Here is a 14,973-nt window from a genome sequence, read left to right as displayed (position 1 = left end):
ACTAATGAACATGGTATGTACTAATAAACAAGGTATACACATATAAACAAGGTATACACTAATAAACAAGGTATAAACTAATAAACAAGGTGTATCCGTACTAATGAATGTAAAGGTAAAAATATTGATCCACATGATGTGTGTGTGAGCAGCTAAAGGTAAAGTTATTGATCCACATGATGTGTGTGTGAGCAGCTAAAGGTAAAGTTATTGATCCACTTGATGTGTGTGTGAGCAGAGATCTCGGGCAACTCGGAGGACATCCCGCTGGTGCGCTGGAGGCAGCAGTGGCTGGAGAACGGGACGCTGCTGTTCCACATCCACCACCAGGACGGCAGCGGCCAGCCGGCCGGCCTCTCCCCCACTGCCGACACGGCCCGCGACTCAGCCGACGAGGAGCTCCGCATCCTGCACATCTCTGTCATGGTGAGGCCTTCACCCTCTCATCTGTCATGGTGAGGCCTTCACCCTCTCATCTCTCATGGTGAGGCCTTCACCCACTCATCTGTCATGGTGAGGCCTTCACCCACTCATCTGTCAGGGTGAGGCCTTCACCGACTCATCTGTCATGGTGAGGCCTTCACCCACTCATCTGTCATGGTGAGGCCACCAACTCATCTGCAATCATTAGGCCCTCACCCACTCATCTCTCATGGTGAGGCATTCAACCACTCATCTGTCAGGGTAAGGGTAGGACATTCATTCACTCACCTCTGTTCTAGGGCTAGACCTTCATCCACTCATATCTGTCGGGATGAGGCCACTATTGTTATGTGTTCATCCAGAGTGTCCACCACTGATACTGATCACCCCTCAGGGTTTGATGTCTACCACTGACCACTGATACTGATCACCCCTCAGGGTTTGATGTCCACCACTGATACTGATACTGATCACCCCCCAGGGTTTGATGTCCACCACTGACCACTGATACTGATCACCCCCCAGGGTTTGATGTCCACCACAGATCACTGATACTGATTACCCCCCCAGGGTTTGATGTCCACCACAGATTACTGATACTGATCAACCCCCAGGGTTTGATGTCCACCACTTCCCCCTAGTACTGATCGCCCTGTAGGACCGTTGGTTCCCTGATGAGTCTTACTTTGAAAGCACAGTCAGTGTCCAGTGTGCAGTATCCATCTCATCCCTCTGTCTTTAGGCAAGGCAAGGCAGGCAACTTTATTTATATAGCACTTTTCATACACAAGGCAAAAGAAAACATATGCAAAGAAATTATTAAAATAGAAAGTGCAATGTATTTAAGATCAGAACAACAGTCTCTCTGGTACCCACGTCGGGACTCCAACCCGACCTAAAGGAACTTGGTCCTTTCTCTGGGACTCCAACCCGACCTAAAGGAACTAGGTCCTTTCTCTGGGACTCCAACCCGGATTCTAGTACTCTATTCTAGGACTCTAACCCAGATTCTAGGACTCTAACCAGACACACGTCGGGACTCTAACCACGAACCAAAGGCCTTATTCTGGGACTCCAACCCGACCTAAAGGAACTTGGTCCTTTCTCTGGGACTCCAACCCAACCTAGAGGAACTTGGTCCTTTCTCTGGGACTCCAACCCGACCTAGAGGAACTTGGTCCTTTCTCTGGGACTCCAACCCGACCTAGAGGAACTTGGTCCTTTCTCTGGGACTCCAACCCGACCTAAAGGAACTTGGTCCTTTCTCTGGGACTCCAACCCGACCTAAAGGAACTTGGTCCTTTCTCTGGGACTCCGACCCGACCTAAAGGAACTTGGTCCTTTCTCTGGGACTCCGACCCGACCTAAAGGAACTTGGTCCTTTCTCTGGGACTCCGACCCGACCTAAAGGAACTTGGTCCTATCTCTGGGACTCCGACCCGACCTAAAGGAACTTGGTCCTTTCTCTGGGACTCCGACCCGACCTAAAGGAACTTGGTCCTTTCTCTGGGACTCCGACCCGACCTTAAGGAACTTGGTCCTGTCTCTGGGACTCCGACCCGACCTAAAGGAACTTGGTCATTTCTCTGGGACTCCAACCCGACCTAAAGGAACTTGGTCCTTTCTCTGGGACTCCAACCCGACCTAAAGGAACTTGGTCCTTTCTCTGGGACTCCAACACGACCTAAAGGAACTTGGTCCTTTCTCTGGGACTCCAACCCGACCTAAAGGAACTTGGTCATTTCTCTGGGACTCCAACCCGACCTAAAGGAACTTGGTCATTTCTCTGGGACTCCAACCCGACCTAAAGGAACTTGGTCCTTTCTCTGGGACTCCAACCCGACTTAAAGGAACTCGGTCCTTTCTCTGAGGCTCCAACCCGACCTAAAGGAACTCGGTCCTTTCTCTGGGACTCCAACCCGACCTAAAGGAATGTTGATGAGGAGGTAGAGACATGTTGATGAGGAGGTGAACCTACAGATACATGTTGATGAGGTGGTAGAGACATGATGAGGAGGTAGAGACATGATGAGGAGGTCGAGACATGTTGATGATGGCTATAAGCTAGTGCTCCAGTGATCCAGTGTGTATAAGTTAAGGCTCTAGTGTGTATAAGTTAAGGCTCCAGTATGCTTAAGTTAAGGCTCCATTGTGTATAAGTTAAGGCTTCATGGAACGAGACGCTATCGTCAACATCGATATAGTTTAATTAGCGTTGAAAGTACTGCATATTTTATCCAAATAACAGCAGTTTCGAACCGCGACTGCCGCCTGCTATTTGGGAGCTCTGCTTATATCTCTCATGCTCTGCCTCTGGCTCACACACACACGGCCCGGCCCCCCTTCCACTCACGTCACTTTTTTAAATCCCCTATGGCACGAAACATCCGCCGGCAAACGCGGCGCAGAGGAGCTTGTATGTAAGCAGAAGACAAATGGCTCCATAGTTTGGAAATATTTTGGGTACAAGTTGTCCGACGAATGACAGAATCAGGTTTTTTGTAGAGAGTGCTTCAAATCTGTCGCAACTAAAGGGTTGAGTAGGCTACGACCAACCTCTTCCATCACTTGCAGCAGCACAACGTGCTCAAAAATGGGTGCAGCGACCCAAAATCTTAGGCTGTCTCGATATTAATTATTTTTTATTCAGATAAAGGCATACAGCAATTGTCCCAAAATGATTCCGGACTCCCGGACACCCGCCGGTGTGCCCGGCGGGTGTCCGCTCCGGCGGGTGTCGCTCCATGTCGCGATTCAATTCTGTGCTTCAGATTGATGAGGAAGTGGGAGTACCAGAGTCGTTGGAGAATCCGACCGTCGGAGAACGCGACGGTCGGGAGATATATTATTAACATAATTATTATTAATATATAATAAGATTCATAATATTCCGGAGGCGCACACAGCTTTTGGCCGTGATATTATATATTATATTGTATTGTTCTCAAATACGAGGCGGAGGCAGTGTCTAGTCCAAGGCTTATTCAACCATCAAACTGTATTCAATTCCAAACGGTAGGAATAGTAACGGTAAATCCAAATGGTAGGTAAGTAGGCTATAGTAATAACAGTAACTCCACGGTAACTCCCCCCTCCCCCCCATCAGCAAGGCAGGTTAACGAGCACAGCGACGCAGGCAGGCTGGAAATGAGAGCACAGCGGCGCCACCGATGGAGAATGACGAGTTGGAGCACGGCAACGGCAACTATGTTATTGCGTCAACAAATATTGATATTTATCTTATATCAATATTCTGCTTGAGGATATCGAGATATGACTGTTGGTCCATATTGCCCAGCCCTAGTGTGTATAAGTTAAGGCTCTAGTGTGTATAAGTTAAGGCTCTAGTGGTCCAGTGTGTATATATAAGTTAAGGCTCCAGTGTGTATAAGTTAAGGCTCCAGTGGTTCAGTGTGTATAAGTTAAGGCTATAAGGCTAAGTTAAGGACTATGTGCTTGGTTATTTATAGGTTTGAAAGGATTCATGTCCTCTCATTCTTCCACTTTCTAACTCAGATAACTTCCATGAATCTTCAGCAGAAACAGTGACTGGAGAGTAGTGAACAGAAAGCACAGTGAAAGGACCAGTACAACAGCAGACATTTAGCCTGAGTCTCCCCGTGAGGTGGAGGCTGGAGGGGGAGATGTGCCTCCACCCCTCCACCCACCTCCAGCCCTGCTCTCTACAGCAGCTAAATCATTTTTGTCAAAACATGAACTCTGCTGTGAATAATGTGCTTCGCTCTTTATTTCTGTAGCGTGGGGTAGCAGAGCACCGGGCTCTGAGGCAGAGAGAATGTGACGCCATGGTCAACACCTCGCTAGAGCCACCGGCTTAATAGTTGAGTCATAGAGGTACTGGTTTAATAACAGAGAGGCACTGGTTTAATAACACAGAGGTACTGGTTTAATAACAGAGAGGCACTGGTTTAATAACAGAGAGGCACTGGTTTAATAACACAGAGGTACTGGTTTAATAACACAGAGGTACTGGTTTAATAACAGAGAGGCACTGGTTTAATAACAGAGAGGCACTGGTTTAATAACACAGAGGTACTGGTTTAATAACACAGAGGTACTGGTTTAATAACAGAGAGGCACTGGTTTAATAACACAGAGGTACTGGTTTAATAACAGAGAGGTACTGGTTTAATAACACAGAGGTACTGGTTTAATAACAGACAGGTACTGGTTTAATAACAGAGTCACAGAGAGGTACTGGTTTAATAACAGAGAGGTACTGGTTTAATAACAGAGAGGTACTGGTTTAACAACAGAGAGGTACTGGTTTAATAACAGAGAGGTACTGGTTTAATAACAGAGAGGTACTGGTTTAATAACAGAGAGGTACTGGTTTAACAACAGAGAGATACTGGTTTAACAACAGAGAGGTACTGGTTTAATAACAGAGAGGTACTGGTTTAACAACAGAGAGGTACTGGTTTAATAACACAGAGGTACTGGTTTAATAACAGAGAGGTACTGTATTAATAACAGAGAGGTACTGGTTTAATAACAGAGAGGTACTGGTTTAATAACAGAGTCACAGAGAGGTACTGGTTTAACAACAGAGAGGTACTGGTTTAATAACAGAGAGGTACTGGCTTAACAACAGAGAGGTACTGGTTTAATAACAGAGTCACAGAGAGGTACTGGTTTATGAAACAGTCATAGATTGGTTCTGGTTAGTACCGGTTGGTACAGGTTAGTACTAGTTAGTGCTGGTGGGTACTGGTTGGTAATGGTTAGAGCTGGTTGGTACTGGTTAGTACTGGTTGGTACAGGTTGGTACTGGTTGGTACTGGTGCATTATGTCCACACACAGAAAGATGAAGGAAGAGGAACCTTGAACAAATTTTCTCGCATTAATTTCTGACACGAGGAGATTGAAAAGAATATCATATCGGTCCCACAACTAAGGACCAGGGGTAGGTTCTAACAGGGTTAGATTCTACAGGGTTAGGTTCTAGCAGGGTTAGGTTTAGGTTAAATTAAACACACACACACGCAAACACATTAAACACACGCACGCACGCAGGCACGCACGCACGCACACACATTAAACCCACGCAGGCACACAGTGTTCGCTTACAATCATCTCACATTTGGAAAACAGGAGAAAATCGAGTCCTTTTTCTAAACCCAATTACATTTATCAAACAGTTTCATTTTTATTTTAGAAGAACACTGCGAAGAACACACCACTGAAATTATTATTTGGCTTCAGCAATACTCACAATGAAAGTTATTAAATCCAGCTCAACATTCCTGTCATCATCCAAACAGTCTTGCTCTGTTCCCTGAGTCTCAGCAAACTCTCCACATTGAAACAAATCCCTAATCTGACCTCTGAATGAGATCATTGGTCAACAATAACAGTCATTATGTTATTATGACTTAATAAAGTTGTATCTAATCTAATCTAATCAAACGCTTTGTGATAGCGGGCTGTGAGGCTGGAGATATAGAGCCGTAATAAAGGAAGCTAAGCGCTGACCACCCTCTCCTTCTAGTGGATGTGTGGATTCAGACTGCCGTCAGATAAGTAGAACTAGTTCAAAGTGAAGTCACGTTTAATATTAAGTATCTGCATCTCCAGCTCACAATGTCCTTAACCAAGGAAACATCAAAGGAATCAGGCTTAGCTTTTCAGTTCTTTAACACAAAATAAATGTTCTGATGTGGATAAATTATGAGCGGTGGATAAATGATGAGCCACGATGTTTACTTATTCATTCAAGATGAAAAAATTAATGTGTGAAATATATTAAAGCTTCCCAATCCCAACTCAAAGAGCTTCTGCGCTAATAAATCATGGTTTCATGCTAGGGTGGATTTTATAAAACCAAATTACATTAAATGCTGTGAGTTTGTGTCATTAATAACCATCTCCTCTCCCTCCCATGAGGCCTCATGTAGGAGGGAACGTACTGGTTCAATCTCAACACAAATGCTGGGTCAGAAACCGTCACCTGGTTAACGTGACAACTAACTGGCTAACAGATTGGATCAAATCTTGGAAATGGGAAAAGAGGGATTCCGAACCAAGATCAGATCATGTAGTCTGATTTTATATTTGATTTGGATCAAACCTGCCTTTTGGGTTTTTCAAAACTTTGAACTCGGTTTGGGATCTATTTGATCCAAAAACCAGGATTATCATTATCCATCGGAAGGGTGGTTTCAGTTGGTTATCCATAAATTTGGTATTTGGATCACAGTGATCCAATCCAATGTTCCTTTAAAAACTGGCATGAAAGTAAGATGGATCAGGTGATCCTGGATAGCAAAATGGGATTTCCAAAATCTGATCAATTTGATCCAGATTAAAAGGAATTAAATACTGGGCCTAGGTTATCCTAGTGAACCATCACCTGGTAATCCTAGTAAACCATCACCTGGTTATCCTAGTGAACAATCACCTGGTTATCCTAGTGAACCTTCTTATCCTAGTGAATCTGGTTATCCTAGTTAACCTGGTTATCCTAGTGAACCATCACCTGGTTATCCTAGTGAACCATCACCTGGTTATCCTAGTGAACCATCACCTGGTTATCCTAGTGAACAATCACCTGATTATCCTAGTGAACCTTCTTATCCTAGTGAACCTGGTTATCCTAGTGAACCTGGTTATCCTAGTGAACCTGGTTATCCTAGTGAACCATCACCTGGTTATCCTAGTGAACCTGGTTATCCTAGTGAACCATCACCTGGTTATCCTAGTGAACCTGGTTGTCCTAGTGAACCATCACCTGGTTATCCTAGTGAACCTGGTTATCCTAGTAAACAATCACCTGGTTTACCTAGTGAACCTGGTTATCCTAGTGAACCATCACCTGGTTATCCTAGTGAACCTGGTTATCCTAGTGAATCATCACCTGGTTATCCTAGTGAACCATCACCTGGTTATCCTAGTGAACCTTCTTATCCTAGTGAATCTGGTTATCCTAGTGAACCATCACCTGGTTATCCTTGTGAATCTGGTTATCCTAGTGAACCTGGTTATCCTAGTGAACCATCACCTGGTTATCCAAATCAACCTGGTTATCCTAGTGAACCTTCTTATCCTAGTGAATCTGGTTATCCTAGTGAACCATCACCTGGTTTACCTAGCGAACCATCACCTGGTTATCCTAGTGAACCATCACCTGGTTATCCTAGTGAACCTGGTTATCCAAATGAACCTGGTTATCCTAGTGAACCATCACCTGGTTATCCTAGTGAACCTGGTTATCCTAGTGAACCCGGTTATCCTAGCGAACCATCACCTGGTTATCCTAGTGAACCATCACCTGGTTATCCTAGTGAACCATCACCTGGTTATCCTAGTGAACCATCACCTGGTTATCCTAGTGAACCTGGTTATCCAAGTGAACCTGGTTATCCTAGTGAACCATCACCTGGTTATCCTAGTGAACCTGGTTATTCTAGCGAACCTTGTTCTCCTAGCGAACCATCACCTGGTTATCCTAGTGTACCTGGTTATCCTAGTGAACCATCACCTGGTTATCCTAGTGAACCTGGTTATTCTAGCGAACCTTGTTCTCCTAGCGAACCATCACCTGGTTATCCTAGTGTACCTGGTTATCCTAGTGAACCTGGTTATCCAGGTGAACCTGGTTATTCTAGTGAACCTGGTTATCCCAGTGAACCATCACCTGTTTATCCAAATGAACCTGGTTATCCTAGTGAACCATGACCTGGTTATCTTAGTGAACCTGGTTATCCAAATGAACCTGGTTATCCTAGTGAACCATCACCTGGTTATCCTAGTGAACCTGGTTATCCTAGTGAACCCGGTTATCTTAGTGAACATCACCTGGTTATCCAAATGAACCTGGTTATCCCGGGGTCTGACTGTAACCGTAAGCCTCGCTGGTTCCAACATATGGAGTCATTACTTGTTGTTGTGTGTTACACGTTACATGCTGTATGTTACTTACAGCATTACATGCACACAGCATTGTTCACACAGCATTGTGCACACAGCATTGTGTGTTACATGCTGTGTGTTACATGTTGTATGTTACATGTTGTGTGTTACATGTTGTGTGTTACCTGTTGTGTGTTACATGCTGTATGTTACATGCTGTGTGTTGTATGTTTAATGTTAAATTTGTTACATGATGTGTGTTACATGCTGTATGTTATATGCTGTGTGTTGTATGTTAAATGTTAAATATATGTTACATGCTGTATGTAACATGTTGTGTGTTACATGTTGTGTGTGACATGTTGTGTGTTACATGCTGTGTGTTAAATGTTGTGTTTGACATGCTGTATGTTACATGTGTGTTACATGTTGTGTGTTACATGCTATGTGTATCATTTTTTGTGTTACATGCTGTGTGTTACATGCTGCGTGTTATATGTTGTGTGTTACATGCTGTGTGTTACATGCTGTGTGTTACATGTTGTCTTTATTCATGTGAACAGGATCTACAATGGCCCAGTGACAGATATTGTCTTTCTGTGGAGGAACATGATCCAGCATTTCTCAGCCTCCTGCTCCAGCACTAACTGGATTGTGTTGCTGGAGAGCTGGCCCACTTTGATGTGTGCTTTACTTTTATTGGCTCTATAAGAGGAGACAGTCCTCTTACTCCTGGCTTTGAGTCTAAGTGATGCTGAGCATTAAGAGCTGTTGGACAGAGCTCTCTGTGGCTGAGTGCTAATGGAAGTTGATGTGCTTTGATTACATTGAGCCAGATCGGATTAAAAAACATTCTGGAATAACATCTGACATCTAACTGTTGTTTAAGCACAGGACATAGAAACCATGACAACATTTTACATCAGGCTACTCTTCAGGGTGAAGGGCCTGACCAGTTGGTAACCATGACAACCCTAAACATCAGGCTGCTGTTTAGTGTGAAGGGCGTGACCAGTTGGTAACCATGACAACCCTTAACTTCAGGCTGCTCTTCAGTGTGAAGGCGTGACCAGTTGGTTACCATGACAACCCTTAACATCAGGCTGCTGTTTAGTTTGAAGGGCGTGACCAGTTGGTTACCATGACAACCCTTAACTTCAGGCTGCTGTTTAGTGTGAAGGGCGTGACCAGTTGGTAACCATCTGGCTCCCCCCCCAGGGTGGGATGATCGCCCTGCTGCTGTCCATCCTGTGTCTGGTGCTCATCCTGTACACGCGGCGCCGCTGGTGTAAGGGCCGGCGCGTGCCGCAGCCCCAGAAGAGCGCCAGCGCCGAGGCGGCCAACGAGATCCACTACATCCCCTCGGTGCTGATGGGGGGCCAGGCCCGCGAGAGCCTCAGGAACTCCAGGGGCCAGGGGCCCAACTCCAGTGGGACCCTCAGCATCAGGGAGACCCCCATCCTGGACGGGTAGGGGGGTGAGGGGGAAGAGGAGGAGAGAGGAGAGAGGAGGGGTAGAGGGTAGAGAGGAAGGGTAGAGAGGAGAGAGGAGGGGTAGAGAGGAGAGAGGAGGGGTAGAAGGTATAGAGGAGGGGTAGAAGGTATAGAGGAGGGGTAGAAGGTATAGAGGAGGGGTAGAAGGTATAGAGGAGGGGTAGAGGGTATAGAGGAGGGGTAGAGGGTATAGAGGAGGGGTAGAGGGTATAGAGGAGGGGTAGAAGGTATAGAGGAGGGGTAGAAGGTATAGAGGAGGGGTAGAAGGTATAGAGGAGGGGTAGAGGGTATAGAGGAGGGGCAGAGGGTATAGAGGAGGGGCAGAGGGTATAGAGGAGGGGTAGAGGGTATAGAGGAGGGGCAGAGGGTATAGAGGAGGGGTAGAGGGTATAGAGGAGGGGTAGAGGGTATAGAGGAGGGGCAGAGGGTATAGAGGAGGGGTAGAGGGTATAGAGGAGGGGTAGAGGGTATAGAGGAGGGGTAGAGGGTATAGAGGAGGGGTAGAGGGTATAGAGGAGGGGCAGAGGGTATAGAGGAGGGGTAGAGGGTATAGAGGAGGGGTAGAGGGTATAGAGGAGGGGTAGAGGGTATAGAGGAGGGGTAGAGGGTATAGAGGAGGGGTAGAGGGATTAGAGGAGGGGTAGAGGGTATAGAGGAGGGGTAGAGGGTATAGAGGAGGGGTAGAGGGTAGTGGGGCGGTTTATTGCTGTCATCATAGCAGCATGTTGAGCTCCAGGTCACAGACCTGTTGTTGCAAGTTTGAGTACGACATCACTCACCTGTGCCTGTTGTTGCAGGTGTGAGTATGACATCACAGACCTGTTGTTGCAGGTATGAGTATGACATCACAGACCTGTTGTTGCAGGTATGAGTATGACATCACAGACCTGCGCCACCACCTTCAGAGGGAGTGTATGAACGGCGGAGAGGACTTCGCCAGTCAGGTGACCCGGACGCTGGACTCACTCCAGGGCTGCAACGACAAGAAGAACATCGACCTCACTCCTGGTAGGACGACACCTCACTCCTCATACCTCACTCCTCACATCTCAATCCTCACACCTCCCTCCTCACACCTCACACCTCACTCCTCACACCTCACTCCTCACACCTCCCTCCTGGAAGGACTACACCTCACAAATGGAGACCCAGATTAGTCTGTGGATGAAGGCTTGATACTGGTTCCAGAGCGTTGTGCAGAGAGCTGATTGGTTCCTCCAGGATCCTAACAACACGCAGAGTGATAAGTGGAGCAGTGTTGTGCATTATGCATGAAGCTGTTAATGCAAGAGACCAATAGGAAAGGAGGGCAGCATACAATATATCTAATATTAATATCATAAAGATACCGTACAGCTCCTGGTCACCTACTGGGTGGAAACATCATTCTACCTCCATAAACTAATAACTATAGAATAGTCTGATTTGTGCTAAACCATTAGCCTGGCTAACGCCAGACCTCATCTCAATCTACATTGAGATGAGGTCTGGGAACCGCACATTCATTTTCTCGTATTTAAGGGGGTGGTTTACGATTGCCCGGAGACGTTTTTGGGCGCTATGAATGTCTATCATATGAGTCTGTACGTAGCTCATATCCAATCAAAGCCTGTTGGTAGCAGGGCAAAGACATCCTTCTTGGTAATGAAAGAGTTTAACGCCTAAAGTTGCTCTTTTTTCAAAATAAAATTGCGTTCTAAACTACTTAGAACACTATCTAAGGCTGCATCAAAACGTAACGCGTCTGCTGACATTTTGGATCCGTAAACTACAAGCTTCGGTGTGTCGCATAGACGTCGTCATCGCCTTGCCGTCCCTCCCCGTTCTGTGATTGGTTCCCTATCTCAGGCGAAAATCGGATCAATGGAATCCAGGCTGCCTTGCGCGCAAAATGAATTTGCGCGCAAGGCAGCATGGGTATACCCAGGCTACTAAACCATGGATTACAGAACATAATAATAACTCATTAGCAGGAAGTTTAATACATATTCGCAGGTTTAAAAGGAATTAATCAAACATAACTTGACTACTGTTGTAACAATTAGCACCTAGTAACTATTGGTATGTAGCGTCCTAATTCAATGGTAACTGCTATTATTATAGTCCTACTGTTATGTTAACTTATATTAACAGTTGTAATGGAATAATGTTTTTCTGTTGGACTGAATTGATGCATTCTGCACACAACAGTGAGAGGAAAAGAGGAACATGTTAACGCTTATAACAAGCTCCATACTTCAGTCAGTTCAGTCAGTCAGTTAGTTTCAAAGCAATACTTTAGTCCAGTGCAGGCAGTAGCATGTTAGCTTCATAACAATACTTCAGTCCACTTCTAGCAGTAGCATGTTAGCTTCATAACAACACTTCAGTCCACTGCTAGCTGTAGCATGTTAGCTTCACAAGCCTTAATGTGTGATGTGTTTGTTTGTCAGTGAGTGACAACACGAAGCTGGCTCTGATGAACAAGTACAAGGACAACATCATCGCCACAAGCCCGATCGACAACAATCACCAACACAACAGCCTGCTGACGCACAACACGTCCACCAGCCAGCGCAAACGCCTGTCCAGCAACACGCGCAGTGAGTCTCCGCACCTTAGAGACTTTACCCCCTTAACAGCGCTATACCCTTAACACCACTACACCCTTAACACCGCTACACCCTTAACACCACTACAGCTGGAACACTACTACAGCTGCCTGGTGTGTGTGGAGCTCTGTCTGGTTTGTGTGGAGCTCTGTCTGGTTTGTGTGGAGCTCTGTCTGGTTTGTGTGGAGCTCTGTCTGGGCGGCATCCAAGTTCAATTTGAGTTTTTCAGACTGTTATGTAGTACACTTTATTTGCCCCTATTTCCTCCTCCTCCTCCACCTCCTCCTCCCCTCTCCCCTCCTCCTCCTCTTCCCCTATTTCCCCCTCCTCCTCCTCCCCTCTGTCTTCCTCCTCGTCCTCTTGGCTCCACTCTGTCCTCCTCCTCCTCCTCCCCTCTTTCCTCCTCCTCCTCCCCTCTGTCCTCCTCCTCTTGGCTCCCCTCTCTCCTCCTCCTCCTCCCCTCTTTCCTCCTCCTCCTCCCCTCTGTCCTCCTCCTCTTGGCTCCCCTCTCTCCTCCTCCTCCTCCTGGCTCCCCTCTCTCCTCCTCCTCCTCCTGGCTCCCCTCTGTCCTCCTCCTCCCCTCTGTCTTCCTCCTCCTCCTCCTCCTCTTGGCTTCCCTCTGTCCTCCTCCTCCTCCTCTTCCTCCTCCTCCTTTTCCTCCTCCTTTTTCTCCTCCTCCTCCTCCTGGTTGGTCAAGCTTGTGTTTGTGGCCCTGAGTAAGGGATGAGGTGTGGTCGTTTTAATTCAGACTAAGTTATGATAATGAAGTTAACGAGGCTTCCTGAAGTCACGTCAGGACAATCTGAGAAGACATTTCTTCATCAATCCAAAGTTCATATATATATTTATTTATAGATGTATATTGCAACAAACTTTATATTATAAGCACGGTTAGCGGAATCTCCATCTTAATGTAATAATGGTGAACACCCATGGACATTATTACCCTAGAGAGAAACTGCTTGTCTTTGATAATGAACAGTATATCTAGGCCATTTAGTCAGCTACTTAGAAATTCCCATATTGTAGAAGAAACTGTTTAAAATCCTATGTTTCTGTCACTGTTACCACGGTAACAGTGGTATTGTGTAAATCCAGAGTTTCTCTCAACGTTTTGTTTAGAAACTCAGTAGAACCCAGAAACTCAGTAGAACCCAGCCCTCAGTAGAACCCAGACTTACTCATTAGAATAACTATTATTATTAGAATTAGTAGAATTGTTAGAAGCAGTCAAGCCTTAGAATTGATAAATGATTAGAATAAATATAATTATAACGACCATTAGAATCAGGAGAATCAGTAGAAGCAGTGAATAGCTTAAATTAATAAATCATAATGGATACGCACGGAACACATTTTCTTTAATTACCTCGTTAAGATTTTCACGGTTAAAGGACGAAGTTGAAACATCAAGATCATTGTGTGTGTGTGTGTGTGTGTGTGTGTGTGCGTGTGCGTGTGCGTGTGTGTGTGTGTCAGCGGGCTCCACCTTCCTGACCCCTGACGGGGACTCTGGGACGGAGGCGGACAGCGACCCCCAGCTCACCTTCTACACCGACCCGCACCGCAGCCGGCGGCGCGGCCGCGGCCTCAGGAACGGATCGGCCACCAGCGGCTGGGGCTCCGGGGGTAGGCCCCGCCCACCAGTACTGCACCAGTACTGTCACCAGTATACACACCGCTCACCATTGCTGCTGACTTGTAAACGCACCGCTAACCAGTACTGCTCACAAGTACCGCTCACCAGTGCCGCTCACCAGTGCCGCTCACCAGTATACACAACACTCACCAGTACTATCGCTAGTACCGCTAACCAGTAAACGCACCGCTAACCAGTACCGCTCACAAGTACCGCTCACCAGTGCCGCTCACCACCACCGCTCACCAGTATACACAACGCTCACCAGTACTATCACTAGGACCGCTAACCAGTATCGCTACCCAGTATACACAACACTCACCAGTATACACACCGCTCACCAGTACTATCACCAGTACTGCTCACCAGTACCGCTCACCAGTATACACACTCCGCACCAATATACACACCACTCACCAGTACCGCTCTACAGTAACGCTCACCAGTACTGTCACTAGTAACACTCACCAGTACACCACAACGCTCACCAGTAACGCTCACTATATTAACCCTTTATTCTGATATGAAGAGGAAGAGGAAGGTGTCTTCTCCTCTCTGATTGGTGTGTTTTGTGTCATGTGACCGGCCCCCTCTCTCTCTGATTGGCTGTCCAGCCGGTTCCCCTCGTAGCCCAATCAACAAGACGACCCTGACCCTGATCAGCGTGGTGAGCTGCCTGCTGGGGCTGGTCTACGCCTCCCACCTCTCCTGCACTCTAGCCGTCCGCATCATCCTCCACGTCCCGGAGCACCTCATCGCCGACGGTGAAGACTCTAAGCTCCTAGCTTCTAGCTCCTAGCCCCTAGCTCCTACCTCCTAGCCCCTAGCTCCTAGCTCCTAGCCCCTAGCTCCTAGCTACTAGACCCTAGCCCCGAACTCCTAGCCCCTAGCCCTGACCCCAGGTTGTCATGTTATCTGGTCTGGAGCTCTCAGAGATCTGCTATCTGCTATCTG

At 46.6% G+C, this 14,973-nt stretch overlaps 1 protein-coding gene across 1 annotated transcript in view; it reads left to right on the top strand.

Moving 5' to 3' along the window:
* Positions 1-14,973, top strand: part of astn1 (astrotactin 1) — a gene marked incomplete at both ends in the record, with an annotated part of 75,541 nt that overhangs the window by 18,003 nt on the left and 42,565 nt on the right. The window contains 6 exons of the mRNA XM_079750418.1: positions 239-426; positions 9,515-9,765; positions 10,655-10,797; positions 12,222-12,371; positions 13,860-14,009; positions 14,634-14,783. Of these exons, the coding sequence (XP_079606544.1) occupies positions 239-426; positions 9,515-9,765; positions 10,655-10,797; positions 12,222-12,371; positions 13,860-14,009; positions 14,634-14,783 (1,032 nt within the window). The remainder of the gene's footprint in view (positions 1-238; positions 427-9,514; positions 9,766-10,654; positions 10,798-12,221; positions 12,372-13,859; positions 14,010-14,633; positions 14,784-14,973) is intronic.

The sequence above is a fragment of the Pollachius pollachius genome (assembly GCF_949987615.1).
Source record: "Pollachius pollachius genome assembly, chromosome: 14".
Taxonomy (NCBI): Eukaryota; Metazoa; Chordata; class Actinopteri; order Gadiformes; family Gadidae; genus Pollachius; species Pollachius pollachius.
The sequence above is the reverse complement of the archived record's forward strand: the minus strand, read 5'-3'. Positions and strand labels throughout refer to the sequence as shown.